The 17521-nt window shown below is 42.0% G+C and overlaps 1 protein-coding gene across 1 annotated transcript in view; it reads left to right on the top strand.

Annotated features, from left to right (window-relative positions):
* The first annotated feature begins 754 nt into the window (after positions 1–754).
* tnfrsf21 (tumor necrosis factor receptor superfamily, member 21) overlaps positions 755–17521 on the top strand; it is a 41375-nt gene continuing 24608 nt past the window's right edge. The window contains exons 1-3 of the mRNA XM_034580546.1: positions 755–1289; positions 10629–11310; positions 15430–16011. Of these exons, the coding sequence (XP_034436437.1) occupies positions 1263–1289; positions 10629–11310; positions 15430–16011 (1291 nt within the window). The 5' untranslated portion in view covers positions 755–1262. The remainder of the gene's footprint in view (positions 1290–10628; positions 11311–15429; positions 16012–17521) is intronic.

Below are 17521 nucleotides of genomic sequence, written 5' to 3'. Positions count from 1 at the left end.
GGTTAGATGAAGTACAGAAAATATATATGATGGAGAAGATAATTGTGTAGGTCAAATGACATCTCCTGGTCAAACTTCACTCCAAGGTTCCTCACAGTGAAGCTGGGGGTCAAATAATACCATCCAAGGTGACTATCTGGTCAGACAGTGTTTCTCTGAGATGTCAAATTACAATTACCTCAGTTTTGTCTGAATTTAGAAGTAAGAAGTTCTGGGTGATCCAGGCCTTAATGTAATTGAGACATTCCTGAAGTTGAAGGCTTCATAGATATGCAGCTGGGTGTCATCTGCGTAACAATGGAAGTGAACACGGTGCTTTCTGATGATGCTGCCTAAAGGGAGCATATATAAGGTGAAGAGTATCGGTCCAAGGACAGAACCTTGCGTAACTCCATGATTAACTTGTGTGTGCATGGAGGAGTCATTGTTTATCTATCTATCTATCTATCTATCTATCTATCTATCCATCTATCCATCTATCTATCTGTCCGCATATCTATCTATCCATCATCCATCCTCCATTTGCATATCTACTTATCTCAAAATCCTGATAATAATAATAGGAATTACACTAAACCCTGTCTAAAGTTGTAATTTTTCCCTTTTTTCTTTCGTCTCTTTGTTTTATGTACATATACATAAAATAACTAAAGACAAAATAGGTCTAAAATGTGGACGACAGTAAAACACAAGTTGCATACGCCACAGTCCATTATGACACATGTCCCCCCCCCCCCCCCCCCCCCCCCCGTCTCTCTCTAGATGCAGCCGGTGTCCTACACACGTGCGTTGCCCTATCCCGGCGCCGCCATTGGCTGCGTCTCGTCACCAGCCCCCCCCATCCCAGTCCATACGTCACCGCGGCTGTAGCGGTGAGCTCCGCAGAGCCGCACAGACACAGAGGAGGAAACCGCACAGAGCTGAGACCAGCCCGGACAGCGCAGGACAAGACGGGGAGAGGCGGTGGTCCCACAGTGGCCCTCATCCGTCAGTGCTATGGCACACACCGCGGCGCTCCGCGTGAACCAGGCCCTCATGCGGGACTACCTGAGACCGATACCCGCGCACCTGGCGCCGCAGACCGGTGTGAGACACTGCGGTAGAGCCTGACGCTGCATCAGCTGCTCTCCTCCAGCAAGCCGAGGAGGAGGAGGAAGGAGGAGGAGGAGGAGGAGGATGAGAAACATCTAGTGATGAGAAGTGTTTCTCCAGCAGACAACTCCGACAAGGACCTCAGCATCCTCGTCTCTTAAACCAGGACCATGTCTGCCATGTGTGTGTCGGTGGTGGTGAGTAGCCCGCACCTCATTTCATTCACCCTGGCTCTTCGTCTTTATTCTCATCCAGCAGGTTTTCCCTCTTTTAAAGGGCCAGTGCCTGTTTTTCTCGTCCTCCCCCGTCCCAGACTGAAGTTTTAATCAACTATCTTAAAAAATGTTTCCAAGTCTGACTGTATTATAAACCCCAGACCGGCAGATTTATTTATTCTCCTCATGATTCAACATCTCATCAGCGTAATTCATTCCTATCTGTGGGTGAGCAGCACAAAAGAGTCTCCAGTGGAAGGATGGAGAAAGAGATGGGACTCAGCAGCCTATTGTTTACCCTGTGAACAACTGGGAATGCCAGTCAATGCAGATTCTTATCTGGAGACTGTCACAACAAAGACATGGTTTGATTTCACAAGTAAACAAGCAAGGGAGAGAAAATGATTAAGATTCATTTAGTTTAGTTAGATAAATGAGAAATCAAATCCTGAGGCACGTTTTTCTTTTTTTTTTAATAGAAAAGGAATATTTTATTATTATACCATCAGATATTCCTGCATTTTTTTATTTTTATATATTATTTAATCATCATTTAGTGTCAATGATGGATGCATTTTTTGCATGCCAGTATAGTCACTATGTTGTGATCTGTGCTGACATCATAGTGGTGTCAGTAGCTGCTGGAGATCAAAGTCTCACCATCCTCCGTGAGTCAGATGAGGATCAGGCACGAAGCCTGTCCCTTTGTCTTCTCACAAAGCAGGAAGGGCTGTAGCCAAGTCGAGGTGTGACTTAAGTAAACAGAGGGTCAAGTCTGCCTGTTGACGTCCAATCAGGATGCTCAGTGTCGAGCGGGCGTCTAATTCACTTTGAAGGACTTTTTAATGGAATTTTAAAGGTTTGAGTTTGTTTTGTTTTTGGCATTAAGAAAAGAAAAATTGGATGTCTTCAAAATGGATTTGAATCTGTTGTCAAACTGTCGCTGCATCAACAAAGCATTTCCTCAGGGTGATTACTATGCAGAGAGCTTTGGCATGTGGGGATTAATTTCACTTACATTTATAACAAGGTTTGTTTACGGCCACACATTTATTTTTACAACTGATCGCCCCCTGTTGTTTAGCTGCAGTACTGGTCATGAACCCGCCAACTGTCGCTCATGCCCCGATCACTACTGCACAGACTCTGGCTAAAAATACAGTGCATATAAGATAGCCACATGTGTATCTCGGATATTTTGGCTTCATTTCTGGATAGTGGAGACATGGTCGTCCATCTTTATACACAGTCTATGCTGCTGACTGAGAACCACAGCGGATGATGAGGTTTAGGTGTAGGCTTCTTCTGCAGTTATTCAAAGGGTCAATGACTGTTGTCATACCCATATACTTGTTTACAGAGGGTCCGTCTGCGGGCAGCCCATCCTTTAGAGCTGCATTAAAACTGTGTGTGTCCATACATATTACATTTTTTTGTGGCAGAAGTAAAAAAAAAACTCCTTAAAGAATAGATTGTGATACTTGTGGATCACCTCCCGTAATAGTCCCACTATTAGGTCACGGCATATCTGAAATATGTTGATTCTAAGGAAAGTCAGTGAGGGCCATTTAAGTTATCAGACTTGATGCACTATTTAGTGCACTGCAACACAAAAAAAGGTTTACAACTTAAACCACTGCCTATGTTCAATCTCTTTCATCTGCAGTATCTGCTTTATACACTTTGAATGATACAAAACCTGCTGTAATGTGAAATACACTCACTTTACAAATACACTGTATGGACATATTTCCAAACCGGGAGCCTAAAGGCTGTGGAGACCAGTGTTTGCATGAGCTCAGGTCCTCCTGGTGCGTCCTGCCTCAGTCATTAACCTCTACACAAATAACCATCGCTGCCTATTGTCAGTGATAAATTCAGCGCGACTGAATCCAAACAGAGTCTCTCTCTCTGTGAGCTGAAATGAGGAAGAGACAAGGACACACAGCAACAGGTGCTGCTGCGCTGCCAGGCATGTGGATGGACATGTGTGTGTATTTGTGTAGGGGGAGGGGAAAAGTGCACATAGGAGGGCATGTGTGTATTTTGTGAGGTTTCGTCTGCCAGTGTGTGCATGTCTGTGTCTGTGTGTGTGTTTATGGTGAGCCCTACTTTAATTGGATAGTAATTACGGCTTAATGTCTTCTGCCACACACACGCATACGCAAACATCCCACCCACAACCAAATGTTTGTATACTCACATCCCTTTATGTTACACATGTGTTTTAACACACATACACTCACAAACAAATGCACGTGCACAGAACCATCTCAAACTCCTGTTAGGCCTCTGTCCACTTCCTGCTCTGTGGTTCAGTTTGTTGCTAAGCATTGATCGCATGTCTTGTCACAGGATGAGTTCAGTTTGTGTTACCGTGCCATTTGGTGCAGCTTCATGTCATAAGTCTGTCAGACAGACAGCTCTGGATGTTGACAGCTTATATGTGTTGGCAGGCGGCCTGTCTTGCCACGTGCATGTGAACCGCTTATTTTAAGATGTTGTTAAGAAATGTGAAAACACTAAGATGTGCTTCTGCTAGTTATCTCAAGTTTCATTTGCCCTCTGTGGGGCAATCGCTACTGATTGCTCCAGATCAATTTTTTTGTGCTGAGTACCCAATAATCTATCAAACTAACTACTTTATTCATTTTGAGATATTTGTATAAACTGTAATTATATAATACAATGATATAAAATATAGCAGCAGGTTGACAGCAGCAAAGAATTAGTAAAGAACACCAATAAAACACAATACAAAACCACTATAAAAGGAGATTCCAGCTATTTAGAATTGCACCTAATCCAAATCGAAGATATTCTGAGGTTTAAGTCATATGGGTGAAAAGAAATTCTGGAATCTACATTTCCAATAATACAACTCCAGCAGGTCGCTCTCCATGACAACAGAAATTGAGCTGGATGTAGTGGAGTAGCTCTTTAAACTGCAGTTCCTGTCATGGACACTAGACGCTAGTTTCAACATTTGAAATTAATGGGAAAACCCTCCGACCTGTGTTGCGAGATAAAAAGCCATTACATTTTTTTTTACTTTATATATCTACCTTTGAGAGCCTATTTCTGCTAATGTGTACGGTTTTTTAAAGTAATAGTTTAAGCCTCGATGGCTTGATTGACAGGTGTGTCAGCCTGCCACGTTCAGTAAGGGTGGTTGTTGCCTGTTCACCTCACCCCAGCTCTACCCGGGCTCGGCTCAAAATATGGAGAAATGTAAATTTGTAGTTCTAGCACTTGAAAAAGTATGAGTGAAGTCAAATATCATATGTTTTTTGTACGATCAAAAAAAAAGGTCAAAGTCAAAAAAGGAGGTTAAGGCACTGCTGTTTGTGACCTATAAGTTCCCTCTCTGCTGTGTCTCTGGACCGACCTGCTCGCCGCTGCTGGAGGTAGAATTACAGGCTGTTTTGCCCCGAGTCAAAGAGTTGAGGGGGGTGAGGTGTTTGTTTGTTTCATTGAGTGTGTCTGTGTGTGTGTGTGTTAGTGTGTGTGTTTGCGTGCGTGCGTGCTGTGGGTGGGTAAGCTCAACAACAAGAACCTGCCCTGCAGTGGTGCAGTGGTGCCACTCTGTTGCCTGTTTGATGAAAACAAGAGCTGTCTGACCACCCAAGGACTCCACCCTCAGATCTCTTCCTTTACCCTGTGATCTGTTTCTTTACTCCGTCACACACACTTACACACACACACACTCCTGAATGCAACTTAATATTGTGTCTCCGCCCCAAGTAGATGCAGGCGTGTACGTAACCTACTGGTGCTGCAGAGTTTGATAGTTTTGGAGCACAGACCACGAAGGTTCAGCACAAGTTAACATCTGTTACCATCTCTGTGAACAATCACAGGTACAAAACAAGTACACGTCAAGCAAATTACTTTCAAGGCACACTTGAGATAAACACTGTCTGTGTTGCAAGGACATTGTAGCTGTTAATGATAATACATTCAAATTAGCAGTTCAATTCTCTCTCATGAAGTTTGTATCATCATAAATGTACATAAATATGTATATTGGATTGAGACAGTGCGTAAATCACTAATAAGAAAAAGATCACCAGCAAGTTCTATAGGGCTTCATTTGCCTTAGTTGAAAGTTATAACGTTTCTGTCTGAGCTAGCTAGCTTGACGTACTGAGAAAAAATGGATGTTCCGTAAGAATTTGGTGATCGATGTATAGACTTGCACAACAGTCATCTACCAAGTAGAATAGCAATAATGCATCATGAATTCCCGTCACATTCAAGTAGGTACCCAGAACCTCATATCACAGTCCACACACACAAGTGGCTTCGTTTCAAACACACAAAGTATCACAGGGGTTATACAGTGGTAAACTCGTTCAAGACAGATTATTTGTCGCACGACCAACATATATGTCCTAAGATGTCCATGTGTTTCAAACTCTACACCCCTAGATTGCTCTCTCCAATCCCAAGATAACCCACATGACATCAAGTTTATTTTGAATCTAGAAGGCATCATACAAACACTGATCTTCATTTGTAACAAAACACAACACACCTTTCACCATGTGTCTGCCAGGGGGGCACAGTGTTGGTTCTCATCCCTGTTGCTGCACCAATGTTTCCTAGTCACAGGAGCCTGCACAGTGGCTGGTAGAACTCAGGTTTATGGGCAGTGCGGCAAGATTCAGAGACAATGCTGGCATAATAGAGGAAAGCTGGCAGTACTTAGGCTGAAATGGACTCATGCATTGCTGATCTGAAGTGGCTCTGCAGACAGTGTCTGTTGTCCTAATGGCAAATGCAGGGACACAGGTGATTGTGTATTTGTGTTTGTTGGTACAACCACTGAAAGACACACACTGTGACCAGTTGTGAACGTCTGTTTTCTTGCTGTTATCTTACCGCACTCCCTCCCTGACATGCCGAATAGCAGCCATTGCAGTAATTATCTTCATTGGCTTAAAACCTTAGCTGCAGACTGAGCCAGGTCATCTGAGATCAGTCTGCGCCCAGACTAGCTTCTTCACAAGCTGAGATGAAGATAGCTCTTTCGCATGTTTCTATTCTATGAGCTATAGCACATGTAAGCTTGGTGTATACAGCTCTTTATTTAGTGGAAAGTATTACCAGACTGACATTAAACATAACAACATATATCATTGGGAAATCATAACATTACATTAATAATGTTATATCTATGAATCTGTTTAGTAACCAGAAGGATTTTCTTGGTCCACGTGATCAATATGTGACTTTAAACTCCAATTTCACGGAGACTATTGGTTAAATGATGAGCTTGTGATAAACCTTAAGATAACTTTAGCTTAATGTTGTGACCAACATTATGGCTTGTGTTCATCTTGTCTTGTTAACAATTTCATCACTGAACAAAGCGCTAAACAATAGTGTTTCTCATTAAAGAGTAACTTAACACCCATTAATAGCTTTACCATGTGCTAATTGACATATGACTATATGGTTAAAACACATTGTTGAAATATATGACTAACTCACTATATGGCTAAGATGTATGATTAACTAGTTATATGGCTAAAATAAATGACTAACACTAAAAATTATCATTCACTATGCTGTATTATAATTTTTTTGGCAAAGAGCCAAAAAGTGTATTAAACATTTATAAGTTCTTCATTTTCTTATCATCATTAGCATTTAATTTGCATGTAGAACAATCATTTGAACATTCATACCATTCTTTGGTATTAAACTAATTAAGTGGAAGCTACTCTGACTTGTTTGGTAACTGCTTCCCACGAGAGTAAATGTTTTATTAATGTCACACCAAGTCACTGGTGGAGTCTTGCCCTAAGCACTTAGTAGGACTATGTCAATCTACCACACAGAATATGAGTTGAATAAGGTTAATATTTGGATTCTTTAATAATAACTGTTCATAACATACGTAGCATCAACCACCTGAAGACGCTGTATTTCATGTAGGTTTAATTGTTTCCTCTTGTGTTAGCGTTGCTCTATTTTGAGAGGTCTGATCAGAAACCAGATTGAATGTAAATGCTAATATATTGGCTAACGCTAATAGTACTGTCACAGACAGGTGCATGTGTCAAGCTGGAGAATGAGGGATCATTCTGTAAAACCCAAAGCATTCGTAATGAAGCAAATTTGTTGTTGACTATTAGCAGCTGGGTAGTATATTTTAATGAGCCTGTTTCTCCAGAAAAAACTATATCCGTGCCATGGGTAAATGTACGAAAGGTTTCTTTTTTAATACAGCAGAACTTCCCTCCCTGATCCTCACATTAAATTGAGAGCAATACACCTGGATTATGGGGAAGTTCAGGGCATAACAATTTACAAACAAGCAGAAAGAGCCACAGGGGCACCATCCATTGTCCTATAACAAGCAGAATGTTCCCATTTAGTGCTGTGGGCACCTCCCACCAACGTTTTCACTTTGAACCTTGATGTGAATGAATGCATTGATAGTGACTGATTATGAACAGCACGTGAAGAACATGGTCTGATGTTTATGGATGAGGTTCTGAGAATGAACACAAAGAGCCAAATTGGTGGTGTGGTGAAAGGACAATGGAGTGCAAGAAGAATGGGCAGCTTTATCCTTATTAGTAGAGTTTGTCTTCCTTTCACTCTAATTACGAGTTTTGTATGTCATGCTGTCTCTAAAAACCTCACTGATCTTATTTTTTTGTATGCAGTGGATTTCATTCAAACCAGGAATTACAAATAATTTAGATACATGATAACAAAGCAAACAGGATTTCATATGTGTGGCCACTTTATGCCCAATCCTATCTCGCCTCTCTTAGGAAACTGAATGCACTGGTATGACATGGGGATGACCCTGCAAGTTTTGTGTTTTGTTCAGTAGAAGAATTAAACCACAATTCCAAGTATCAGATTTCTCTGATCCTTCTTCTGGGGGTCAAGATTCAAGACGCCTACTGTGTCAGACTGGCAAACATGGAGCTAAATTCTTTCCTGTGACGTGGCTGAGAGACAGCAGAATACCTGCTCGACCCTGGAGTGCACAGGAGATTGGGATGGAGTTTTCCTTGGTTTGACTTCACTGTTGCACCTGCAGTATGTAAACATATGAGCTGTGTCTCAAATTAGGGTCCGCATCCTTCGTCGCCAAATGGGGCCGACAAATGTGTCCTTCCACCCCTGAGCAAAGGAGGCTCCACGGAATGGATCCTTCCCGGCCTAACATATCCCATGATGTATTGCACTTCAGTGACAAATTGTTTTTTAGAGAGGAAATGGCGGCAGCAAGCAATAAGGAGGATGCAGACGCTGAATTGAGACACAGCTATGTTGTCTATCTCAATTCAGGGGCTGCATTTGAAGATCAATTGCATCACAGCGGCAGGACTAGACCATCCCATTTCGAAGGTTGACCAAAAACCAAAGGGTATAAAACTAAAAAACAAAACTCGTCATGTCCAACGGCAACTCTCTTGCTATATGTGATAGCAATAAGGGTGGGACATGATGGGGATGCAGATCATAGAAATCCATAGACTAGACCGTCTTATTTCGATTCAGCCTTTGTAGTCTACACATAGAAGACCCCCCCCTTCATGGACTGCATAGACCATGGCCCCTGCAATGGGACACAGCTACAGTTTTATGAATGAAACTGGACCTGCAGGCCCATGGCCAGAGAAAACTGCTCTTAGAAAACTTTCCTGGGCAGTCCTCGATTTTTTTCAGATTCACATTCAGATCATTTTAAATGACAATGTTGACAAGTGTTGATATTTCCACTTCATTTCAACAATCTTGAAATTCAGAATTTGAGAATTCCAGTAGATAGATGAATAATTTATGTAATTTTATGTCTAATTTTGCAAGAGGCTGTTCCACATGTCTCATAATGAAAATATTTGCAATATTGTTTTGATTCTATCTTTTTGCCAAACCACTGCATATAGTGTATTTGTGATCTAGCCAATAAAACGTAATATTACATGTTACATTTACCTTCACACATTGCAGTGGACAAATTCATTTCAAATATCTCTAAACTAATTGTTAAACAGGAGGAATAAAGAATTAGAAACTTGCCATTATAATGAGTAAACTGTCGTCAGCCTTGTAGCATTATTGGAGACACTCCTCCACCAGTCAGACCGCCTGATATTGTTGCCCTGACGTGACACACAAAGTGTGTGTGTGTGTGTGCGCGCGTGTGTGTGAAGTTAGGCATGTGTGGCCTATTCCCCTAAACCCAGTGAGATGTTGGCTTCCCAGCATAGGTGAGAGGGGGGCCTGAAAAAAAGTTATAGACAGTCAACTTTATGTGTCTGTGTTAAATTCTTAGTTGTGGTTGTACAGTGAGTGCATACTGTTAGACATTTAACCTTTATGGACAGGGTGAGTCAGACGATTGAGTAAATTATGTTGGGTTAACTGGGGTTCTGAATGAGGAAATTCTCCCATAAATCACATCAAAGCAGCTTCATACTAAACGACTGCATGAGGTGTGATAAAAATGTGACCTACCAGAACATTGTAACATGACACACTGCACACCCGGCTGTGAAGTTGGTGACTCCACATTGGCCTCGGTGTAAAGGCTGACTCATTGTTGGTCAGGAAACCCTTTTGGATTTGATGATGTCATGCTTTAGTTTTGTGTGTGTGTTAGTGTGTGACTAGCTGTGTAGAAACCCAACCTCAAACATAACTATGGGTAAATTGGGTGAACATGGGGTTGCAATATGGCGCTCTTGGTCCTTCTGGCTGTGGTGGTGTCCAGGCAAGAGAAATATACAGTATCTTAACAGCTACTGCCATTGTCTGGATAATTCACTTTAAAAGACCTACTGACTTTGGTCTTCTCTTGACTCTTTCTCCAGCACTACACTTTAGCTAAAATTACCTAATCCTATATTTTGTGTGCTTAATGTCTTAAAACTTGTTAATGATACTCAGAAGCATTTATGGCCCTTAAAGGTAGACCCATTCTTAAGATCATTTGACCTGTTCTTTATCTTTGAATGAAATCTCCTAAGACAATGGCAAGTAATGAATGGCCTGTGGGCCAAATTTGACCATCCAACAGAAATACCTAGATCCCAGTGAAAATGTTTATTTTCCCTTATATTATTTGCCTACAAACATCCACACGAGTTGATATCAATCTGCAGAAATCTTAGTGCAAAGTTTATGTAAATCTCAATAAATAAGATTCCAAAACCTTTTTCTTAATATGTTCTAATGCAACAGGACTCAACCCATAAATGGAGCACATCAGGTGGCAGCCAGTCAGTAGTTTTTTTGCCCAGTATATCTTTAATCTATTTCTAATGTTTCCTTCTCTTCTCCACTCAGCTCTTATATACAGTGTTGATTGACATCTCAGCCCGGGTTTTGACCACAACAAGCCAAGCTGACCAGCTCGTCCTATCTCCCCGCCACTACCAGCATACCGACCCCAGCTCAGGCACCCAGCTGGTCTGCGACAAGTGCCCGGCTGGCACCTATGTGTCCTTACATTGCTCCCCCACAGCTGTGAGGGAGTGCAGCCCGTGTCCTGGGGGCACCTTCACACGGGGCGAGAATGGAGTCCAGCAATGCCATCGCTGTCGGGCTCCGTGCCCTATGGGCTTTGTTGAGAAAGCCAGCTGCACGGCCACCCAGGACCGTATATGCATTTGTCCACCCAACAGCTACTTGTCGGTGGATAGTGCACAGTGTAAACCCCACTCACTGTGCCCTGTGGGGACAAGGGTAAAAAAACGAGGCAGCGCAACAGAGAATGTGGTCTGTAAACCATGTACCAAGGGGACTTTTTCAGATGTGCATTCAAGTTTGGTGAAGTGCCGAGCCCACACAGACTGCCAAGCCCAGGGGCTGGTGCTGCTCACCCCAGGGACTAGAGAGACAGATAATGTTTGTGGACCCTCCTCTTTATCTTCGTCTGTTTCGACAACCACCTCACCTGGGCCTTCACAGGATGTGCTTGAACGCCAAACTTCTTCATTAACGTCACTGAATGGACCTGCACATGAAGGTGAGAGCAAGTTGCATAGTCTTCTTTTTTTTTTTACCATTTAGTTAATGGCAGTATACAATTATTTCCATATAGTAAATGTGTCATGTATTTTTAGAGAAATGTTTAGACAGTGGCCTTGGAATGAGCTAACAGCTATTAGCCTAAGTATGAATGTACCTTCCTCATTCATTTCAACATTGTCAGCACCATAGGTCAACATTTTGGGTAGAAGGATTATTCTCTGTCTTGTGTATGTGAGAATATGACAAGCGATTAGCCTAGCTTAGCGCAAAGAGTAGTAGCATTGGGAAAGTGCTAGCTTGGCTTTATTTGTGGCTCAAACCTAATTCAATTGCACTGATCTGTACATTGCATCTTATTTGTTTAATATTTAATAAAATTTGTATTGTAGATGAACATTTAGAGCATATTTTATCCTTCTTCCTCCAGTCTTCAATTTAAATGAGGCTAATTGGCTCCATGCACCAGTGTCATAAACTTTATTTCTGCTGTTTCCTTAAAGGATATGTGTAAAAGATTTTAACATTAATAAAGCAGCAAGCAACTATTTTCGATGGAAATGATACTGAAGTAAAGACGTCTTGAGCAGAGAATGAGGTCACACTCCGTTTTTGTGTTATAATCCGAGCTTCTGTGTACTTTGTTGTGGTAGCTGGTCAAACTGCTCATGCATGTTAGTGCATGCGAGTTCCTCAATAGCAGGACCTCTGAAAATAGCCCCTTTCACTCTAGACAAAACACAACAGGAACTTTTTGTCTTCAAGGTGAACAGGTCCGATCATTTTTTATTCCCTGGTCAAATGACAGTGCAGTAGTCTCAATTATTGGTCCGATCAGCCGCTAAGTAAAATGGGACCTAGTCGGCAGCTCTAATTTTAGAGCTATGATGTCTCGAGGAGCACAGTTTTTTTGGGGTACTCAGGGTCACTTTAATCATTTGTGAACTGTAAGAATTACCTGGCTGAGAACTAAAAGGGAGCAGGAAGCATTTGTTTTGTTCTGAGATGCTGGTGCTAATGAAACCCCTAATGGCAGCGAATATTGTATACAAGAGTGTAAAAGAAACAGCTTATAACATCTTTGCAACAGCAATTTATTCTGCCTTTCATTGCCATTAGGAATTGTTTATTTAAAATGGGAGCTGAAGATTTTTTGGCCTCAGATCGTATTCAGATCTACTTCACTCTTTATACACAACATTGTAGGTTAAATTGTAAATCATAAAATGTCCATAAATCTTCACTCAGTAATCCATAGTGACAAATTGAAAATTTGTTTATAGATTGTTTTTGAAAACATAAAAATTATGAAAACATAAGAATATAAAAAAAACTTATATCCCTTGTATACAAAAGTACTGCTGCCAAAGGGGCTTCTACTATGTTTTGAATTAATTAGTGTAAATGAATGGATCAAAATGAAATTTGTATTCATTGTAAAAATCTACAAACCATTAAGTATGCAAGGAATGCATTTGTCTGAATACTTTCTGAAGCCACATCATACATTTTTAATGACCTGTTCACACAGATTGTTGTTGATGTCTTTACAACTGTGTATTATCTCTAAAGTTGCTGTTGTAGCATTACCACATCAATGACACACACAATTTCCCTGTGGTAATACACAAAGTGAAGGGCATTTGTAGTCAGGGAAACAAAGTGGTTGCAGTTCCTTATCTCAGGAATGCTACTACTTGCAGTTAGGAGGAGTTATGGGTGTTTCTCTCTTCCTTTGTGACCCTTCTTTTCCACCGCCCCCTCCCTCCTTCCGAGAAAGTGACAAATACCTCCCTCTCCCCTTTGTCTTCTTGTTGTCTGCCCTCCTTCGTCATCTATTACCGTTTTTACGTCATTCTTGTCTCAGTCAGTCTGCCGGTCATTTCTCAGAATCAACCATCCATGTACCCCTCCTCCCATCACTGATACCTATAATACTGTCACTGCTGTTTGTGCTGGCAGGGGATCGATGGCTTCCCACACAGTCAATTTGACCTCGTCTGTGCTGTAAAAGGGAAAGTGGGGGTGGGCGACTGGGGATGTTACATACTCATGGCTGTTAATTTTCACCTGTTTTACTAGTGGAGAATGGGTAGGATCACCATGTGAAGGGAGGAAAAGGAGCAGGGAATAAGTTGTACTGTGTGCACAAATGTCATGGCAGCATGTAGACTGTTATTTAGTGATCCCACACCCCAAATATGCTGCCTGTGTTGTTGATAAAACAGCAATAAAACCAGGTGACCATGGCTAACATTAACAAGCCAGTTATGCCCACACAACATTAAAACAAGATAGATTTGGAATATTGAGAAGTTGCATGTCTCCTCGCTTGGAAGAGGCTGACCTCCTCCCTCCACCTCCCCAATGCACCATGCTAACATGTTACTGGACCAGTCTCACAGCTGAACACAGAGGATATCAGCCAACCACCCTGCTGTCAGTAACATGGCAAACAAGCTGAGGTGATATTAAAGTATCTAAGCTTTATTGGAATTAGTAACGGTAATGTAATCACTCAGTTTCCAACTGTTATCACTTACCACCATTGTTACTAAGAAAATGAATCACATTAATGTAACGTTTTATTAAAAAAATGAGTGACTGCCCAACACTGGCCATATGCCTGCTCCATATACTACGATGTTCATGTCCCCGCAAATTAGAAAAGTGAAATTTTCACTTTCAAAGTTTCACAACTCACGCCCTCTCTCAGTTTGACCTTACATTGTTCAAGATATTTAGATAAAGGCAATTAAAGACTTTAATTTGGGGATTAGACTTAGTTTGTGTACCTGCCTGCTGATAAGAGGATTACACGGATTAACACACATCCAGGTGAAAATCCTAAAAACATTCAGCAGATCATTTATGATCTAATGCCATTATACTACACCAGTACAAGCACACAGCCACATCTGTAATCAATACAGATTACTTACACTACTTATATTGACTGCTCATTACATGTCTGCTAAAGGTTATGTCAAACAGTCCTAAGTGTTCTTTTCCCAGAGACTTATTTGGCTGCAAATCGTTCGCCAAATTGACCAAACTCCCTCTCACCTCTATGTTTTTGTGTTTTTAATTAGTCCTTCAATTGATGCCTGAGTCTGATTGTAATCACCCTTGCTTAACCTTAATTCAGGAATGCACTGTAGGGTGAGCAACTCAGATCTCATGCGCTGTGAGATTACGAGCACAGCTGGGGCAGAACATGGCAGGAGGAGGAAAAGCAGATAAATGCTTTTGTTGCAGTTAAGGGAATACACATAGATGATTGTAATGATGATGTCAACAAACGTTAGTCACCCAAGTCAGGTTGAACTTTCATATTCACTAGTGTAATTAAAACTCTTCGTTTACCTGCTTCTGGCTGTAGAACAAGCTGCCTAATTTAATTGGTCAGCAGAATCATTTTCTGTCTCTTTAAAAAAGGCTGGAAGACCTACCTCCTCCAAAATCATAGCATCTTTAGCGACTAGATACAAAAATGTGCGTTAGAAATGTTCATTTCTGAAGCACCTGAATTGTATTAATGTGGCCCTGTTCATACCTGGCAGTAATACGCATCTTTGGTGATCTAATCACAAGCAGACAGCTCCAAGTACAGATGTGAATGTACCCAAGATGCATTGAGGACACATCTTATCCCTCAGACCTCACATGGAGGTGGTCTGGGCTGCATATGGCATTCCTTTAGCAGTCTCAGAATTCATTAATAACCATTTTAAGGGATAATCTATCTGTGTTAAGAAAAGGCTCATATTATTGAACACCAGAATTGGACTGACTCTAGTTTGGAGAATACTGCCCACCCAAGGATGGAGTGAGTCAGCAAGCAAAGCAGTTAATTTAGAGCACAAGCTGAGGTTAATACGTCTTCCATTTGTGGGCCAGATTATAGTGTTAGTATTCCCTCCCCTGATGCCTCCTGTTTTCATTTTCTGGGTTGGGCAAATCTCTTGAGGGAGTGAATTTTATTCCCTCTCTCTATGTCTGTGTGTCTCTCATCTCTTACCTATGTACTATCTTATTTCTTCGTGTTCTCTCATACCTCCTCATCTTGTTTGTTCTATCTTTGTCTCCATCTATCTCCCTGTCTCTTTTATCACAGGTATCTACAGCCAGTCAGCACCCATGCCACTGAGGGAAAGCCCGGGATGGGAAAGCCACCGTACAGAGGGGCTTAGTCACCCCGGCACTCCCATCCCACAAAACCGGGGTCCCCCAAGGACTCTACCACCCCCAGCTGAAAAGCAACCAATGAATAGTGAGCACCAGAGGGGGCAACCCAATTCGGACTCTGTGCCAGGGCCCAACAAGCAGGCAATGGAGGGTCTTGAGGTTGCTGAGGTAGTCCAAGTTGGGACAGGTACCAGCAAGGTTGCGGAGCAGGGGAGTGAAGTTGGTGGAGGTGGTATCTCCAGCTACTACAGGCCCACACGTAGGGGGTCCCCAAGGCCAAGTACTCATAATCACTTTGACATCAATGAACACCTGCCCTGGATGATTGTGCTGCTCCTGCTGCTGGTTTTGGTTGTAATTGTGGTGTGTAGCGTGAAGCGGAGCTCTCGGGTGCTGAAGAAGGGCCCAGTGCAGGATCCCAGTAGCATCATTGAGAAGGCGATTCAGAAGAAACCATCTCAGCCTCCAATGCAGGTCAAAGAGAAGTGGATCTACTACTCCAACGGCCAGGGTGAGTCTGCTTTCTCTTTGACTTCTCAACGAATGGTTCTACTAAAGGAGTGTGAGCCTCCTTTGATTCTCCGATTGGCGAAAAATTGAATGAAAAACCAACAAAGAATGTCAGTAAGGTGTTGGTCCATCACAAGCTACCAATAAAATGTTTTCCAAGGCGGTGGAACTCTTCTGTGCTCTGATGATTGTGTTGGAGAGTAGGGCTGAACGATATATCGAAAATGTATCATTATCGCGATATCAACGTGCGCGATATACGAATCACAAAAGACGGCTTAAACTGCATGCATTAAAATGCCTTCACACTCTCCATGTCAAAATATTTGGCCAATCAGATGGAGGCCTGCTGCCCTGGATGCTAAATTAAAGATATTCAGATCATTGACAGGTTTTTCCGTCAACGAATCATTGTCGGAAGAAGAGAATAAGAAGAGGATAGAGAGAGAACAGAGAACTGCGAGGCGGCTCCCTCAAATCTCGCTCCGCCTCCTCCGACTAAATTCTATGTGGAAACTTCTAGTGATCGCGTTTGCCCCGAGTTATTGTTATTAGTTGTGAAGCTGTCCAGAGACTGGCTATTTAGTGAATAAATGTAGCTAGCTTACTACGCAAGAAAATGACGCTGACATTCTTAGGCCTGCAACCTAAGCACTCATCACTCTACAGTTTTCACTAAGCACAACACCAGACCATTCATTGTTGAACATTTTATGTTTATTCATATTTGTTTAAGCTGTACGACAAAAACTGCCTTGTTACCTCTCTGGTTACATTTAAATACAGCACTTACAACATCAGGTCACAGGGCATTTTTACACAAACTGTGCCTCTTGTTCACACTGAACTTGGAAAGCTGGGTTTTAAAAGGTATTTCCAGTCACACTTACATGTGCTTTTTCTTACTGTGTAAAGTGTATATACGTGAATTATCTGTGTTTATTTGTGTACATAGGTCAAAAAAGAGCCAGATCTCTGAACTATTGTGTTTAAAAAATGGACATAACATAAATAAACACTGTGACATGCCCTCAGAGAGAGTATCATATCACAGCTTTTCCAGTGTTTTTCTAATCTCAGGACTCATCTCATGTCCTGCATCTGCTACATGGGAGGTTGTGGATTCTTAGTTGCACACCGTGTCTCGTTCTGGTGTACTGACACGCATTAGTCCGGCTCCTGAGGAGTGTAGAACCGTCTGCTGATCTGATCACAGTCATGCAGGTTTCTGATCCAATCAATTATGCCCCACATGCTGATGAGGGCAGTGGTTACACAATCAAGGTCATGACCCTGTTGTAGTACCACACTGCTGTCCAGCCCTAACACACACTCAGGTTTCCACACTGCTCTCAGTTCTCCAATTTCATCTCAGTGTCTCCTTCCTATCCTCTCCTCTTTTGTCATCCTTCTCCCTTCTGTCTTATCGTTTTCTCATTTCTTTCTCTGGCTCTTTTGTCCCCTTTTTCTTTCATGCACTTTACCTTCCATTCAACTCCTCCTGTCTTCCT

Source organism: Hippoglossus hippoglossus, chromosome 24 (assembly GCF_009819705.1).
Source record: "Hippoglossus hippoglossus isolate fHipHip1 chromosome 24, fHipHip1.pri, whole genome shotgun sequence".
Taxonomy (NCBI): Eukaryota; Metazoa; Chordata; class Actinopteri; order Pleuronectiformes; family Pleuronectidae; genus Hippoglossus; species Hippoglossus hippoglossus.
The sequence above is the reverse complement of the archived record's forward strand: the minus strand, read 5'-3'. Positions and strand labels throughout refer to the sequence as shown.